General features: G+C 42.9%; 1 protein-coding gene across 2 annotated transcripts in view; it reads right to left on the bottom strand.

The window, feature by feature from the left end:
- The window catches only part of TDRD7 (tudor domain containing 7), a 96,232-nt gene that overhangs the window by 59,206 nt on the left and 23,069 nt on the right, over positions 1-13,957 (bottom strand). For both annotated transcript variants that reach the window (XM_019517168.1, XM_019517169.1), the window contains exon 3: positions 10,446-10,659. In XM_019517168.1, the coding sequence (XP_019372713.1) occupies positions 10,446-10,659 (214 nt within the window). The remainder of the gene's footprint in view (positions 1-10,445; positions 10,660-13,957) is intronic.

The raw sequence follows: 13,957 nt of genomic DNA, 5'->3' as shown, positions 1-13,957 counted from the left end.
CTGCCCCTCATCTGGGAGAACATATGGGGGGGGGGGTGTTACGTGCCCCCAAATCTGCGTGTGGCAGTGGTGCTGAGAGGCAGGCTATGGGGCAGAGCTATGGCGATTTTTGGGGTGGGTGCAGGTTCCCTCCCATAGCACCCTCCCAGTGCCACTGCCTGCCTGGCACCACCTCAGCTGCAGCCCATCCCACCCAGATCTGCAGTGCTGGGTCTTGTTTGGTGGGCCATGGACATGGCTCTGCCTGTGCCAGTCAAGCCAGGCTGCAGCCCTGTGTTATGCTGTGGGTGCACAAGTCGGGGGGGAGGGGGAGAGGAAGGGAATGGGACACTTGCCGCCCTCACACAACCTATAGGGATGTCTATAGTCAGGTACCCCAGTTTGCCCCACACACTGGAGGGCTGGGACCTGGGAGCAGTGGGTAAGAAGTGAAGGGCACCAGCGTATTTGCGCTGCTCAGTGCCACAAAGCAGCAGCAGGGGACAACTGCAGCTGGACCCATATGCTGGTGAGCAAAGGGGGCAGGGGAAGTTCTGATTTTCCATGATAAAAAAACCTCAAAAAAATCAAATGCAAAAATATATAGGTATCTAGAATTTATTTTATTTAATGATTGGAGGCACTGGTAGGGCTTCTAAATTACTTTAAAATAGTAAATGTATTGTCTCTGTGTCAGTTTAATACAACATTTAATTTAATATACTTACAATTTTAAAGCAATTTAGAAGCCCTACAAATGCCTTCCTGTCTCTATCTAGGTGTTTCATTTTAATCATGCAAAAATGTAGATTTGGGGGTGGGGGATGTTTAAAAAAAATAAAAATAAATCAGAGGATATTGGATTTTTTAAACACAGAAAACTAGAATCCCCTATGATAAGGGTCCAAACCCAAACCTATCCAGATAGCTATGACATAGAACCCAAGGTACTCTACTTCCTAACTGAGTAGTCAAGCACTAAGACAGGAGCCGAATTAGGAGTGCAGCAGCAGTCTGCGGGCTGGATGAGGCTCAGAGACTGGTCTCATGCACTCATGCTAGGTGCGACAGATACCTAGCATAGGACATTTTAACCCAAATAAATCATGTTTGGTAATGTTTTGAGACCAGTTTTCCAAATACTTATCATTAAGTATCAGGCAGCCATAATAGACAGTACTACTAGTGTTGCCTTGTTTTTGTATAATTGTACAATTATATAAAAAAACCAAACCCAAAAGGGGATAGAAGGAACTGTGACAACTATAGAGGTATCTCGCTGTTGAACATTGTCAGAAAAAAAGTCCTCACTTGCATCATGCTCCCTCGGCTGCAATCTCTAGCTGAAAGAATCTATCCTGAAGTCAATGCGGTTTTCACTCAGAACGTTCTGCCACTGATATATTTTCGGCCAAGCAACTGCAAGAGAAGTGTAGAGAAAAAAGGAATACCAGTGTACATTGCCTTCACTGATCTGACAAAGGCCTTCAATATGGTCACTGTTCTGAAGAAACTGGGCTGTTGTGTCCTCCCCTCCCCACCCCACAAAACTGCTGAACATCATTCACTCACTACATCAAGGTAAGGGAAACTGTAGTGTATGAAAACAAAGAATCAGTCTCTGACATCAACAACAGGGTGAAACAGGGGTGCATTCTGGCCCTCATGCTCTTCAACATCTACTTTGCATTCCTGCTTCTTCATGCATTCAAGGACAGCAATGATGGCATTCATCTTTGAACCAGAGTAGATGGAGACCTGTTCAACACTGCAAGGTGTAGAGCAAACAAAAACAAGGTGAAACAGCTGGCTCCGAGAAATGTCTTGCTTCTGGATGATGCAGCTGTCCACAGTGAATCTTCCCTGCAAAAACTTCTTGGGCAGATTTTCTGTGTCTCACAAGAGCTTCAGGCTGATAATTAGTCTTAAGAAGACTCACATATTAGAGGGTGGAAAAAACAGTGCCTGACCCCACTCTGGTGGGTAAATCTCTTGGCACTGTTGCCAGCTTTTGCTACTTGGGTTCTATGATCAGCATAAATCCTGACCTTCACACTGAACTAACAAAATCAGAAGATCAGCTAAGATTTTTGGGCTATTCTAGAAACATACAAGGAAAAAACTAAGGCAAAAATGCAAATCTACAAGATTTGCATGCTCTCATCCCTGTTTTACGGTTCAGGGACATGGACTACATATGCTAGGCACATCAAGAGACTGAACAGCTTCCCCATAAAATGCCAGTGCAAAATCCCGAAAATAAAAGTGGGAAGACAAAATGTCAAAACAAAGGAGCTAGAGTATGCATGACTGACACACACAGAAACTATTATCAGGAGGAAGTTGAGAATGCTCTGCCACCTCAGAAAAGCGGGAGAAGACCATATTCCCAAGAATATTTTGTGCAGTAAGATTTGAGACAGGTCTAGAAAGCAAGGTCACCATTTATGGCAGTACGATGTGTGCAAAGATGACATGAAGTCATTCAACTCCAGTGGAGAAAGCTAGGAGGAGTGTGCAGAGTCCTGTCCAATTTGGAAGGAAGATGTGGTACTGGGTGCAACTCAGCATGCATCAGCTCTGAACCAGAGGATGGGGGCAAAGTGAGAAAGGAGGAAGCAGCGTGCTGTAAACTTGGACTCCAACTCAGACAACACATGGATCTGTGAAACTTTCAATAAGTTGTGTCACTCTCAAATTGGGCTGGTCAGCCACAAACAGATTCAACAGGCACCTGCTTAAACCTCTTAATGCATACATCATGATCCAGTGGACTGACAGCTCTCTATATACTAACCTTGCCTCAAAAATACTTCACTTCATAGTCACATAGGGTGCCTATACACGAGCAGGGAGGCTGCTCCGACATGCTGTAATTCCATCGTGTTGGAGCAGGCTATTAAAATTGAGACTGCTGGAGCATGGCAATTACTGCACTCCAGCAGCCTCCTGCATCTCGTATATCAGTACCCCCATGTTTCAAAATGGTAGCGGGGCACCTTATCTAAAGCTCATTCAACAGGCTTTATCTAAAGTGCCCCCACTGCCATTTTGAAGCATGGAGACACTGATACACAAGATGCTTCAGGGGCTTTAAATAGAGATGCCCTCAGAGCCTCTCTAATTAATGGAATTAAACAGGTTGAACATTGATATTGCATCCCTGCAAGATGCACCCCTGGCTTCAACTAGCTCCTTAGGACAAAAACACTACATACTCTCCTGGCAAGAGAAAGCTCCCAAAGATACACATTTAAGGAATAGGCTTTGCTGTCAGAAACAATCTTTTCAGAGCAACTGAGAATCCACTGAATGGTTCTGAAAGAATTCTTAATCAAGACACTGTACCAACAATTATTGACTATAACTACAAAAAAATTCCATCTGCGTTTGACACTGGAAACAGAGTATGATGGAATCAAGGCAGCGATAGGAAAGATGGAAAGATGGGTAGAACCTATCTTGAATTCTGTTCAAGAGAAAGTGATGTTACTGACACAGGCCTTAACTATTAGATCTGTCTGTTCTTGAAGAGCTTGATGATACTCCAACTGTTGAGAAGTCAAGTAAAGCCACAGACAAATATGGCCAGTGGCAGGGCCCTAGGAAAAAGCAGCATTCCCCAAAAAATCAAGCTGACAGACACCTAATGGGGATCATTTGGTTAAGCAAGTGGGCAAGCTGATAGGAGATAACAAAAGAGACTTTCAAACAGCTTTTGCTGGGCCTCAGTTAATTCAAGTCAGCAGGGCTACATGAGCTTCAGTCTCAGGGTACTGAAGGAACTTGGAGAGGAAACCTTGGAGCCTCTTCATCTTCGTGAAGTCATGAGAGACAGGCCAGGTACCAGAGGGCTGGAAAAAGGGTCAACATAGTGCCCCACCCGTTTTTTTTTTGCTGTTTTTTTTTAAAAGAGGAGGACATGGCGAACTACATTGGTTAGCCTTATTCCAATACCTGGGAAGTGATTAGAGCATATCCTAGAGGAAGGCCATTCACAGAGACCTGGAGGAAGAAAGGCTGATTGCAAGCAGCCAACATGGATTTATGACAAACAAATCATATCAAACCTGATCTCCTTCTCTGACAAGTTAACTACTTGGGTAGAGTAAGGGAATGCTATGGATATAGTGTATCTGGATTTCAGCAAGGCTTTTGATAAGGTCCCGCATGACCTTCTCAAACAAACTGGAGAAGTGTGGTATGGACAGAAGTACAAGATGAATAGATAACTAGCTTAAAATCTGCAAGCAAGAGTTCCATGGCAGAATGGCAGGAAGTTTCAAGTTGAGTTCCAGAGGAGTCTGTCCTCAGCCCAGTGCTGTTCAACGTGTTTATTAACGATTTAGATGCTGGCATGGAAAGCTTCCTGAGCAAGTTTGTGGACAACATGAAACCAGGAAGGACTGCAAACATGGAGGATGCAAGAGCAATTCAGAAGGATCAACAGATTGGAAAGCTGCACTAAGGCCAACAGAATGAAGTTCAGGGCGGACATATCCAAAGTACTACACATCGGAAGGAATAATCAAATACAAATACAAAATGAGGGGCACATGGCTGGATGGCAGCCCTATGGAAAAGAACCTGGGAGCCTGGTAGACCACAGACTCAATAAGTCTGCAGCATGATACAGCCACAGAAAAGATAAATGCAGTTTTGGGCTGCACTGACAGAAGTATTAGATAATACTGCCTCTACTTGGCACTGGTTAGATTTCATCTGGAGTACTGTGTGCAGTTTTGGGTTCCACATTAAAAAGGACGTGGAGAAGTTAGAGGGGGTCCAGAGGCAACCATTAAAAAAAAAAAAAAATACTAATGAGCCTGGAAACCAGGTCATATGAGAAGAGGTGAAGGAGCTAGGCTTGTTCAACTTGCAAAAGGTGCTTAAGAAGGGACATGACAGCAGTCTTCAAATACTTGAAGGGCTGCCATAAAGCAGAGGTAGAACACCTTTTCTCTCTTGCTGCAGAGAGGAGGACACAGACCAGTGGCCTGAAATTACAAAGTAAGGTTTTAAATTGGATAGCAGGAAAAATGTATTCACCATTACAACAGTGAGGCAGTGGAATAGACTGCCTAGGGAAGTTGTGGACTTTCAAGCTGGGAAAGCTTGAGAGTGGACAGCCACTGGTCAGGGATGATTTAGGCATAGTTATGCCTACATTCCACCATTTTTCATGTTTCTGGGCTTTGCTGGTTATCCCTGCCCCCACACTTCTTCTGTAGGATATGCCTGGGTGTTTTTAAGCGTCCCTCAAAGGCACTGGGTGTGGCTACAGCCAAGGCTGGGGATTTTGGCTAGGGTGTACCAAAGCTTGTGCTGGGACAAGAGGTAGAGATTCCTGGCTACAGGGTCTTGCCCCTCTGTTCAGGGTCAGATTAATCGCCATGTTTGGGATCAGGAAGGAATTTTACCCTGTGGTCAGACTGGTACAGACTGTGGGGGGTTTGTTTTCCTCTGTAGTGGAGGGTGTGGCCCATGACCCCTTGAGTGTACACTGACAACATTTTACAGAAGCAAGACACTGGCTGCCAGTTTCCCTGCTTTATCTGTGACGGGTTAGGGTGTTAGTTTTATGTTGCGATAGGGTTGAGAGCAGTTTTATTTATATTATGATTACATGGGATGGCTTGGATAGGGTTGATCTTACCTTAGACAGGGGGCTGGACTAGATGACCTCTGGAGGTCCCTTCCAGTCCTACTTCTCCATGACTAAGTGTGGGAGACTTGTGTTTCTTTCTAACAGCAAGCAGCTCATATAGGTGGGGCAGTTGCGACTGCACCATAAGATACAAGAGATGCCAATATAGTCACTCTGTAGAAGAACGAAAAGGGAACCACAGCAACTGTAACAAATAATCATGGTATTTCGCTACTAAGCATTGTTTGCTTTGGGGGTGCTCAGAAGACTTGAGAAGCTTGCTGAGAGTGTTTACTAAGTCACAGGCTGCACTTACATGAGATGTTGATTGAGCAGTTGTTACTGCACAGTCATTTAGTATCCTGCATACACAAGTACTAAATGACTGTGCAGCAACTGGCATTACTGTGCAGCAGTATCCCCGCATGGCTTCTTGGTGATGCTGACTGCGCAGTAGTGTCACATCACGCTTTGTGCTGCGCAGAGCTACCGCACAGTCAGTGTCTTGTATGGACATAGCCGCAGTGTGGCTTCAGAGTGAGTAGATCTGTTGCAGATATGATCTTTTCACTCCAACAAATCCAAGAAAAACTTATAGGGAACAAAGGAGACCTCTCTGTAAATGGCCCTCATTGACCTGACCAAGGCCTTAAACCTTGTCAGCAATAGAGGCCTTTTCAAATTATTGTAAGAGATTGGATGTCTACTAAGGATGTGTAAGGTTAAACTATTAGTGCAGTGATAACCAGTCAGCTTACCGGTTTGTTGTTTAGCAGTCTGGCAGGCAAGGGGGTGGGGTAGAAGGGAAGAGAAACTGTGTGCTGCACAAGCAATAGACAGAAGGCGGCAGGGCAGACAGGAGGGAGGAGCAAAGAGAGACAAGGGGGACTAGTACCCACAGCCTAAGAGGAAAACACAAAGCAGCTTAACTCATCATCAATTAAGTAACTAGCTGCTCCTTCACAGATACTCCCACCATCCTGGCTCAGGGCTTCTTGTCCATCTTGCCTTCAAAACCTCATGAGTCACTTTGAGTATGCCTGCCAAAAGTTTGGTCTTCCAAAGCAGCATCAAGACCAAAAACATGGGCTAGAAAAGTGGTTTTCAGCTGTTTTCATTTGCAGACCCCTAAACAATAATTGAATGGAGGTGCAGACACCTTTGAATAGCAAGTGTGGGTATTCACACACTTTGATTGATCATAGTCATCTTTTGTGGACCCCTTAAGTCTGCAGACCCCCAGGGGTCCACAGATTGCAGATTGAAAACCACTGGGCTAGAACACCGATTCACTGGCAAATCAAAATAGGCAAAAATATGTTGGATGCTGTAATTAAGTTTATATACCTTAGCTCCATTGTTACCAACAATTTGTCATTTGAGGCTGAACTGAATGCCTACTGTTTTGCCAATACAGGTGTCATGAGCATGCAGACACATGGAACACACTAACTGTTAAGACCATGGTCAAAGTATACCATGCTTACACCATCAACACTTGTGTGGCAGCACATCCTGCATACACTATTCAAGAAAAGCACCTCAACAGCTTTCACTTATGCTACCTAGCAATTATCTGACAATATAGAATTGCCTACACTGAGGTATTAGAATATGCCAACTTTCTAAGCATTCATTCTCTTTCTCCTCAGTCGGTGTTGACTTGGATGGCTTGGTCATGTGGAAAATGGATTCTCCAAGGATTTCTTGCATGGATAACTGTTTACAGGAAAGACCATGGAGGCATTATATCTCCATTTCAAAGATGTTCTCCAGAGATATGAAAGCAATGAACATTAAGCCAAATGACTGGGAAAAGATTATGGAGGATCAAAGCACTTGGAAACAGTCTATTAAATATGGAATGAAGGCTTTTGAGGAAAGAAGAGCCAAATGTGCGTAAGAAAAGAAATCTCAGGAAGAACCCTAAACCACATGTTAGATTGCTAGATACAAATTTCACATACCATAAATGCAGAAGACACTGTCATAAGAATTGGCCTCTATATATCTGCCATAAAACTGCCACACTCACAGATAATGTCTTGGTGCAAATCTACTGTCTTGCAAGACAAACAGATTTACCTATACAATACCTATACTTTAGATGCATGCACCTGGGAGCCTGTACTGCTCTTAAAGCAAGAGTCAGGATTAAATAAACCCCATTATTTCAAGAGTGAAATTAACTTGCTGCTAGTTTCTCACTCCGGTCTCCCAACACTCCCTGACACCCATTGTTGTCGAACAGAATGTTCTGATTGTTCCCTTCAGGTTTTTGAAAAAAGAGTTAATACGTGAGAGATTAAACTGTCATACTGATATGTATCAACAACAGCTATGCCTTAGGGGAAGTAGCAGACAGCTCACATCTTGCTTCAAATATTTGCTATATTTTAACTAATCACCATGATAATACATGGAGTATTACTGAGATAAATCAAAGCTATTCGGAAACTTAGCCCAATCACAATGATGGAACAAGGACATTACCTCCATCATCATTTGATGACTCAGTGCATCAATAAGCAATACATAAAGAGAAATGATGGTGCAGCAATTCTATTAGCCAAGCTGGATTTTAGAACCAAAGAATGAAAACATGTGTAATGCTAACCCAGCAAAACAGCATCTAAAGCCCTTATCTGAATTCATCCAGACCCAGCAAGTCAGATGCTGCATTCAAGGGTTAAAAGAGCTAAGCAAAAAAGACCTTCTGCTGTTTAAAATATAGAAGCTTTCTGTTAAAGTTGCTTTCTTTGATTTTTTTTTAATTGCTTGTTATGTTAGAGTAACTTTGAAAATTGACAATTATTCTCTAGTGTTCTGCTAACTAACTCAACAGCAGAACCAAACGTAGCTTTCTACCAAGAGAGTCAAAAGCCAGTCGTCATTGGGAGTATAGCACCAGACTGTCAAAATAGAGTTCTGGACAAAGGATAGTTACATGATAGATTTGTAACAGGAGAATGAAAGATCAACATCTAAACTTTTTCAGTTGTGTGCCTCATTAAAGTGATGTTTAAAGAAAGACTATTAAAAAAAATCTATATCTATATTTCTGTGCTCTATGTACTTATGTCCACATACCAAGGAAAATACCAGTTGTCAGACTTCAATGCATAGGTGCCGAGGACCCTGGCCCCCTTGGGAAGAAGGCTGTCATTTGAAATGCATAAGGCTTTCCACATGTCCATCATAGGGCTCCTCCCCAGCGAAAATAAAATTGGTGCCTATGCTTCAATGTGTACCAATTCAGTGGATTATGGAGGATTTACAGTAAAGTATTACAATACCTTAATCTTTTGTTATACATTTCCATTTTTATCCCAAAGATTATTTCCTTGCATTAAACAGAAACTAGAGATTGTGCATATCATATTGAATATTAGCACTGAACTAGTCAACATCCTATAAGAGGAGCAATAATGTTCCAAAACGAAAAGACAACATTAACTTTTAAACCAACCATTAGAGGTTCTAACTTCAGGTGGAGATGCAAAAGCTGCTGTGAATTCAGTAGTAGCTACAAGAAGGTTAGTACTGGATGCTGCCCCTACTGCTTGCTTGCTTGCCAAGAGAAGCAGCAGCCATTTTGCAGCTGCAGCCTTTCCAAGAAAGCCACCTCTGGGCCATAACTGTCAAAAATTTTTCTTTCCTAAAATCTGCCTTTCAAAAAAACAAGGTGCACATCTTATTTAGAAGTATGCAGTATGCAAGAAAATACCACAAATAAAAAGACAGTTTACTTTATCTTAGCACGATGTTTTCACCTGGATCTGCTTGCATTTTCAGATCTTAAACCAACATATTCTGTTCCTTTCAATTGTGTGTAAAACACCCATAGCAAAGCATAAACAAAAGAAAATTAAGACTTCTAAACTACATACATCAGGGATGTCAAAGACAGCTGACCCTGTGGGTTAGATGAGTGATACAGCATCAGTTCAGGGGCTGGATCAGGCCCACAGACTGGCCCTGCAAGCTGGATCCAGTGCATGTCCTGGAACGGGTGCTATGTGTAACACATCCCCCCAGAACACGTACTCTAGGACCACACTATGTGTGGTGCCTGTTTCAAATAGGTCTGCTCCATGTGGGATCCAACATGTGTCCCAAAACAGCTGGAGTGCATCTTGTACATCATTGTGCCGGTGCCACCCACTTTAGGACCATTCCACCCCTCTCCTTCACATGCGCTGAATCCAGTATGGAGTGGACACACGGTCCCCACATGGTTGGAGCAGGTGCCATAAGCAACGTGGTCCCAGAGCGGGCACCACATGCAATGCATGCAGGACAACTCCATGACCCATTGGCAGCACTGGGAGCCGTATAAAATGGCACCAGCGGCTGCACCCCTGGCATACACTGAATAAAGCAGCTAGAGTGCAAATAAGTGACACTTAAAAGTAGGTGACACCTGAAAGGTGGTGGTTTAGGTTCTATTTCTGGTTTTGCTGCTGCCACCCAAGTGATCTTATGCAAGTTAAACCTTGTGCGTGTCTGCATCTGTAGCTGTAGACAGTGGTACAGCTAAACCATTTTTGTAGCAACATTGATAACTACATATGAAATCACCACACAGATATTGGTCTCTAAATTTATGTACCATGTCTATTCTTGGGGGGAAAAAAGTTTCCCTTTCTAACAGTAAAAAATTTACCCTCAGAGTAATACAAAACAAATATAGCCATTCAAGGGGTGCCACTCCAGAAGCAGGGAAGTCAGGGTTCCTCACTCAGACAGACCCAACAGATCAATAATCCTTTTGCCCTGCATGTTTTAACCATCATGCTACATATGCACACATACAGACCTGTTTATCATTGTCACATGTCTCTGCATTGGAGCCTCTTTGGATGGTCCACTTCCAACTATTGAGGGCAAAACATATGGAAATGTCTCCATGCTGGGTTTCGCAATTCCATATGAACTCCCCCTGCTTCTCTGCACAGGAGGTATAGGTCTTCTGCTGCCTTCGTCTGGTATAATCATTAACCCCGGCTGCCTCAAAGTTCCTTTTGGCTTTCCTATAAAATAAAGACATAGTAAGAATTGCCATTTAGTGGGTCACACCATGGTTGCATCTAGCCCAGTATCCTGTGTCACACAGGGGTAAAGAGTGGCTGCTGAAAGGGCAAGTGAACAGGGTATCACCAGGGATTTTTCTAGTGTTTCTCTCCCACTTAAAACCTCCAGAATTTAAGGTCTAGGAAGTTCTGATTTAGAGGCTGTACCTTTAACTGACACGCTACTGATGCATCTTTTTCTAAGAATTTGTCCAATCTCTTTTTGAATTTGGCTAAATGTCAGCTTTCGCATCTTGTGGTAATGAACTGTACGCTTTAGTAACACACTGTGAAAAAGAACTTCCTGTGTTAGTTTTAAATTTACTACCTACTAGTTTAATTTTTGTGGCCCCTAGATCTTGTATGCTGAAAAAGTAAATAAAATCCTCTTTACTTTCAGTTCACTATATAAGGGTTTACAAAGCATCCCTTTTCTACACAGACAGAGACAGATGGTGGAGCACTGTTGGATAGACGTGGCATCTTTAATCTCTCATCATACAGAAGCACCTCCATTCCACTAGTCATCCTTGTTGCCCTTTTCTGTACCTTCTCTAGTTCCTCTTTATCCTCTTTTGAGGTGTGGTGACCAGAACAGAGCACAGTTCAAGTTGTGAATACACCATGTATTTATAAAGGGGCATAATGACACTTTCTATTTTGTTCACAATTCCCCTCTTAATAATCCTAAACATTGTTTGCCTTTGATGGCTGCATAGCAAACTGCCCATAATGACTCCCAGATCTTTTTCTTGTGCGGTGACAGCTAATGTAGAGCCCATCACAGTATAGTTTGGGTTATTTTTGCCCGTGTGCATCACTTGATACTTAACTACATTGAACTTAATTTGCCATTTAATTGCCCATTTGCTCAACTGTTCCACATCCTTCTGCAGCTCCTCATAGCCCACCTTGGTCTTTACAACTTTGAATAATTTTGCACCATCTGCACCTATCTACCTCACTACTCACCCCCTTTGCCAGATCATTTATGAATGTTAAACAGCACTGATCCCAACACAGGACCCTTGGGTACTCTGCTGTTTACTTCTTTTTATCCCCAAAACTGACCATTTATATTTAACTCTTTGGCTTTTTTAAAATTTTAAAACCAATGTCTAACCCATGAGTGGACCTTCCCTATAATCCCATGACCACCTAACTTCATTAACAGCCTCTGCAGGGGGGGGACCTTGTCAAAGGCTTTTTGGAAGTTCAAATAGATTGTCAACTGGAACATCTTAAGCCACCTGCTTCCTGATACCCTTCAAGAACTCCAGTAGTTTGGTGAGGCACGATTTCCCTTTGACAGCCATGCCGATTCCTTCCCAGCAATTCACATTCATCCACAACAACTCTTTCTTTGTTCCTACTAGTTTTCCTGAAACAGAAGTTAGAATCACTGGGCTGTAGTTCTCTGCATCCCCTCTAGGGTCTTTTTTAAATATGAGAGCCACACTAGCAACCCTCCAGTCCTCTGGTACCAAGGCTGTTTAGTGATAGGTTGCCTACTACAGGTAAGAGTTTGGCAACTTCCTATTTAGGATTCTGAAGGACCCTAGGGTGAATGCCATCTGGTCCTGGTGATTTGCTACTGTTTAGTTTATCAGTTTCCTTTACAATATTATCTACTGAAACATCAGTTCAGGTCAGCTCCACTGACTTGTCCCTAAAGAGGAGTGCATCTGGTCAGGGAACCTCCCTAACATCTTCCACAGTGAAGACAGATGCAAAGAACGCATTTACTTTTCTCAGCAATGGCTGTCATCCTTTAGCACCCCTTTTCCACCCTGATCACCCAAAGCCCCAACTGACTTCTTGACAGGTTTCTGGCTTCTAACATAATTACAGAAATGTTATTGTTACTCCTCACATTCTCTTCACTTGTATTGTTACGGTTTTACATTTGATTTGCCAGCTTATTCTTATTTATTTTCTTCATTAGGATTGGACTTACATAGGCAATAAACAGGAAAAAGGCTTCTTTCAAAAAGATGAAACTCTGCCATTAAACCATACTAGCTTTCTTCTGGTCTGCATGCCTGTTTTTGTTTGAGATACGCATTTGTTCTCTCTCTCCAATACAGTGTTCTCAAACAGTTCCCATGCTGCTTGCAAGTTCTTGGGACCCCATTTAACTTCCATCTAAGCAGCTTCCTCATTTTGTGTAGTCTCTCTTTTTAAAGTTAAAGAGCTACTACAGGTCTCCTTCACCAACCATGGTTTTGAGTATCCATGCTTCAGAGAAAGGGAGGGGGTACAGTCTGAAAATACTCCACCATGACCTCCCTGGCCCTGCTCATGCCTCTCACTCCCCCTCTGTCCCCCGCCCCAAAGACCCCACAGCCTTGCTGGTGCCCCTCATCCCTCACCCACAGCCTCTGCTCCCCCAGCCCTGCTGGTTTTGCCAACCAGTTTTGCTAACCACAGGAACTTTCAGAAACCTAACCCCCGTGGTTGGCAAGGGAAACCTGTACTGTAGATTTTCTTCTCTCCGCTCCCACCTAGATGTCAAAAGCAACTGCACTGTAGTCACTACTGCAGAGCAGCTCAGTAACACTTAACCCTTTGTACCAAATCCTGTGCACTACTTAGGTCTAGAGGTCAATAATAACCTTTCCTCTTGTAGGTTTGAGGACTAAATACTTGAGAAACTATTTATTATAACATCAAGAAATATGATCTCTGCATTATAGCCTGATGTTTGACTGACCCAGTCTATTTGTGACTATTTGGAATCACCCATTATTATTGTATTTTCTGCCTTCACAGCCCCTCTCAAACCCCTTAGCATTTCTAGCTTGCTGATGCCATCCTGGTTGGGAGGAGGAACAATGGGATTGGGACAATCAGTGGTATATCCCCAAACATACTTCCCCCCTCCCCATCCCCATTTAAACATGGAGTTTCTATCCACAGAGATTCTATGGTAAGTCATCAATTGGAAAAAACCACCCCCCCCGCCCCCACAAAAAAAGGACAGAAAGCCTACCCCATTTGATTTGATGCAGTTGTTGATGCAGAATGCCACTCCCACCAGTATAACCTATTCTATCATTCCACTGATTCTCCTCATACCACTATGTTTCCAAGATACCTATTATGTCAATATTATTTATAAGCTAAGTATTCAGGTTCCCCCCATCATGGATCTTCTAGCATGTCTACAACCACTTAAACTTTTTCACTACCTTGTTGGCTTTGAGGCATTTTCTTTTCTTTTCTTTTCTTTTTTTTTTTTCTTTTTTTTTTTTTAAAG

This window comes from Gavialis gangeticus, unplaced genomic scaffold (assembly GCF_001723915.1).
Source record: "Gavialis gangeticus isolate Ggan-Ray unplaced genomic scaffold, GavGan_comp1, whole genome shotgun sequence".
NCBI lineage: Eukaryota > Metazoa > Chordata > Crocodylia > Gavialidae > Gavialis > Gavialis gangeticus.
Note: the sequence above shows the minus strand (reverse complement) of the source record. Positions and strands in the feature narration are given on the sequence as shown.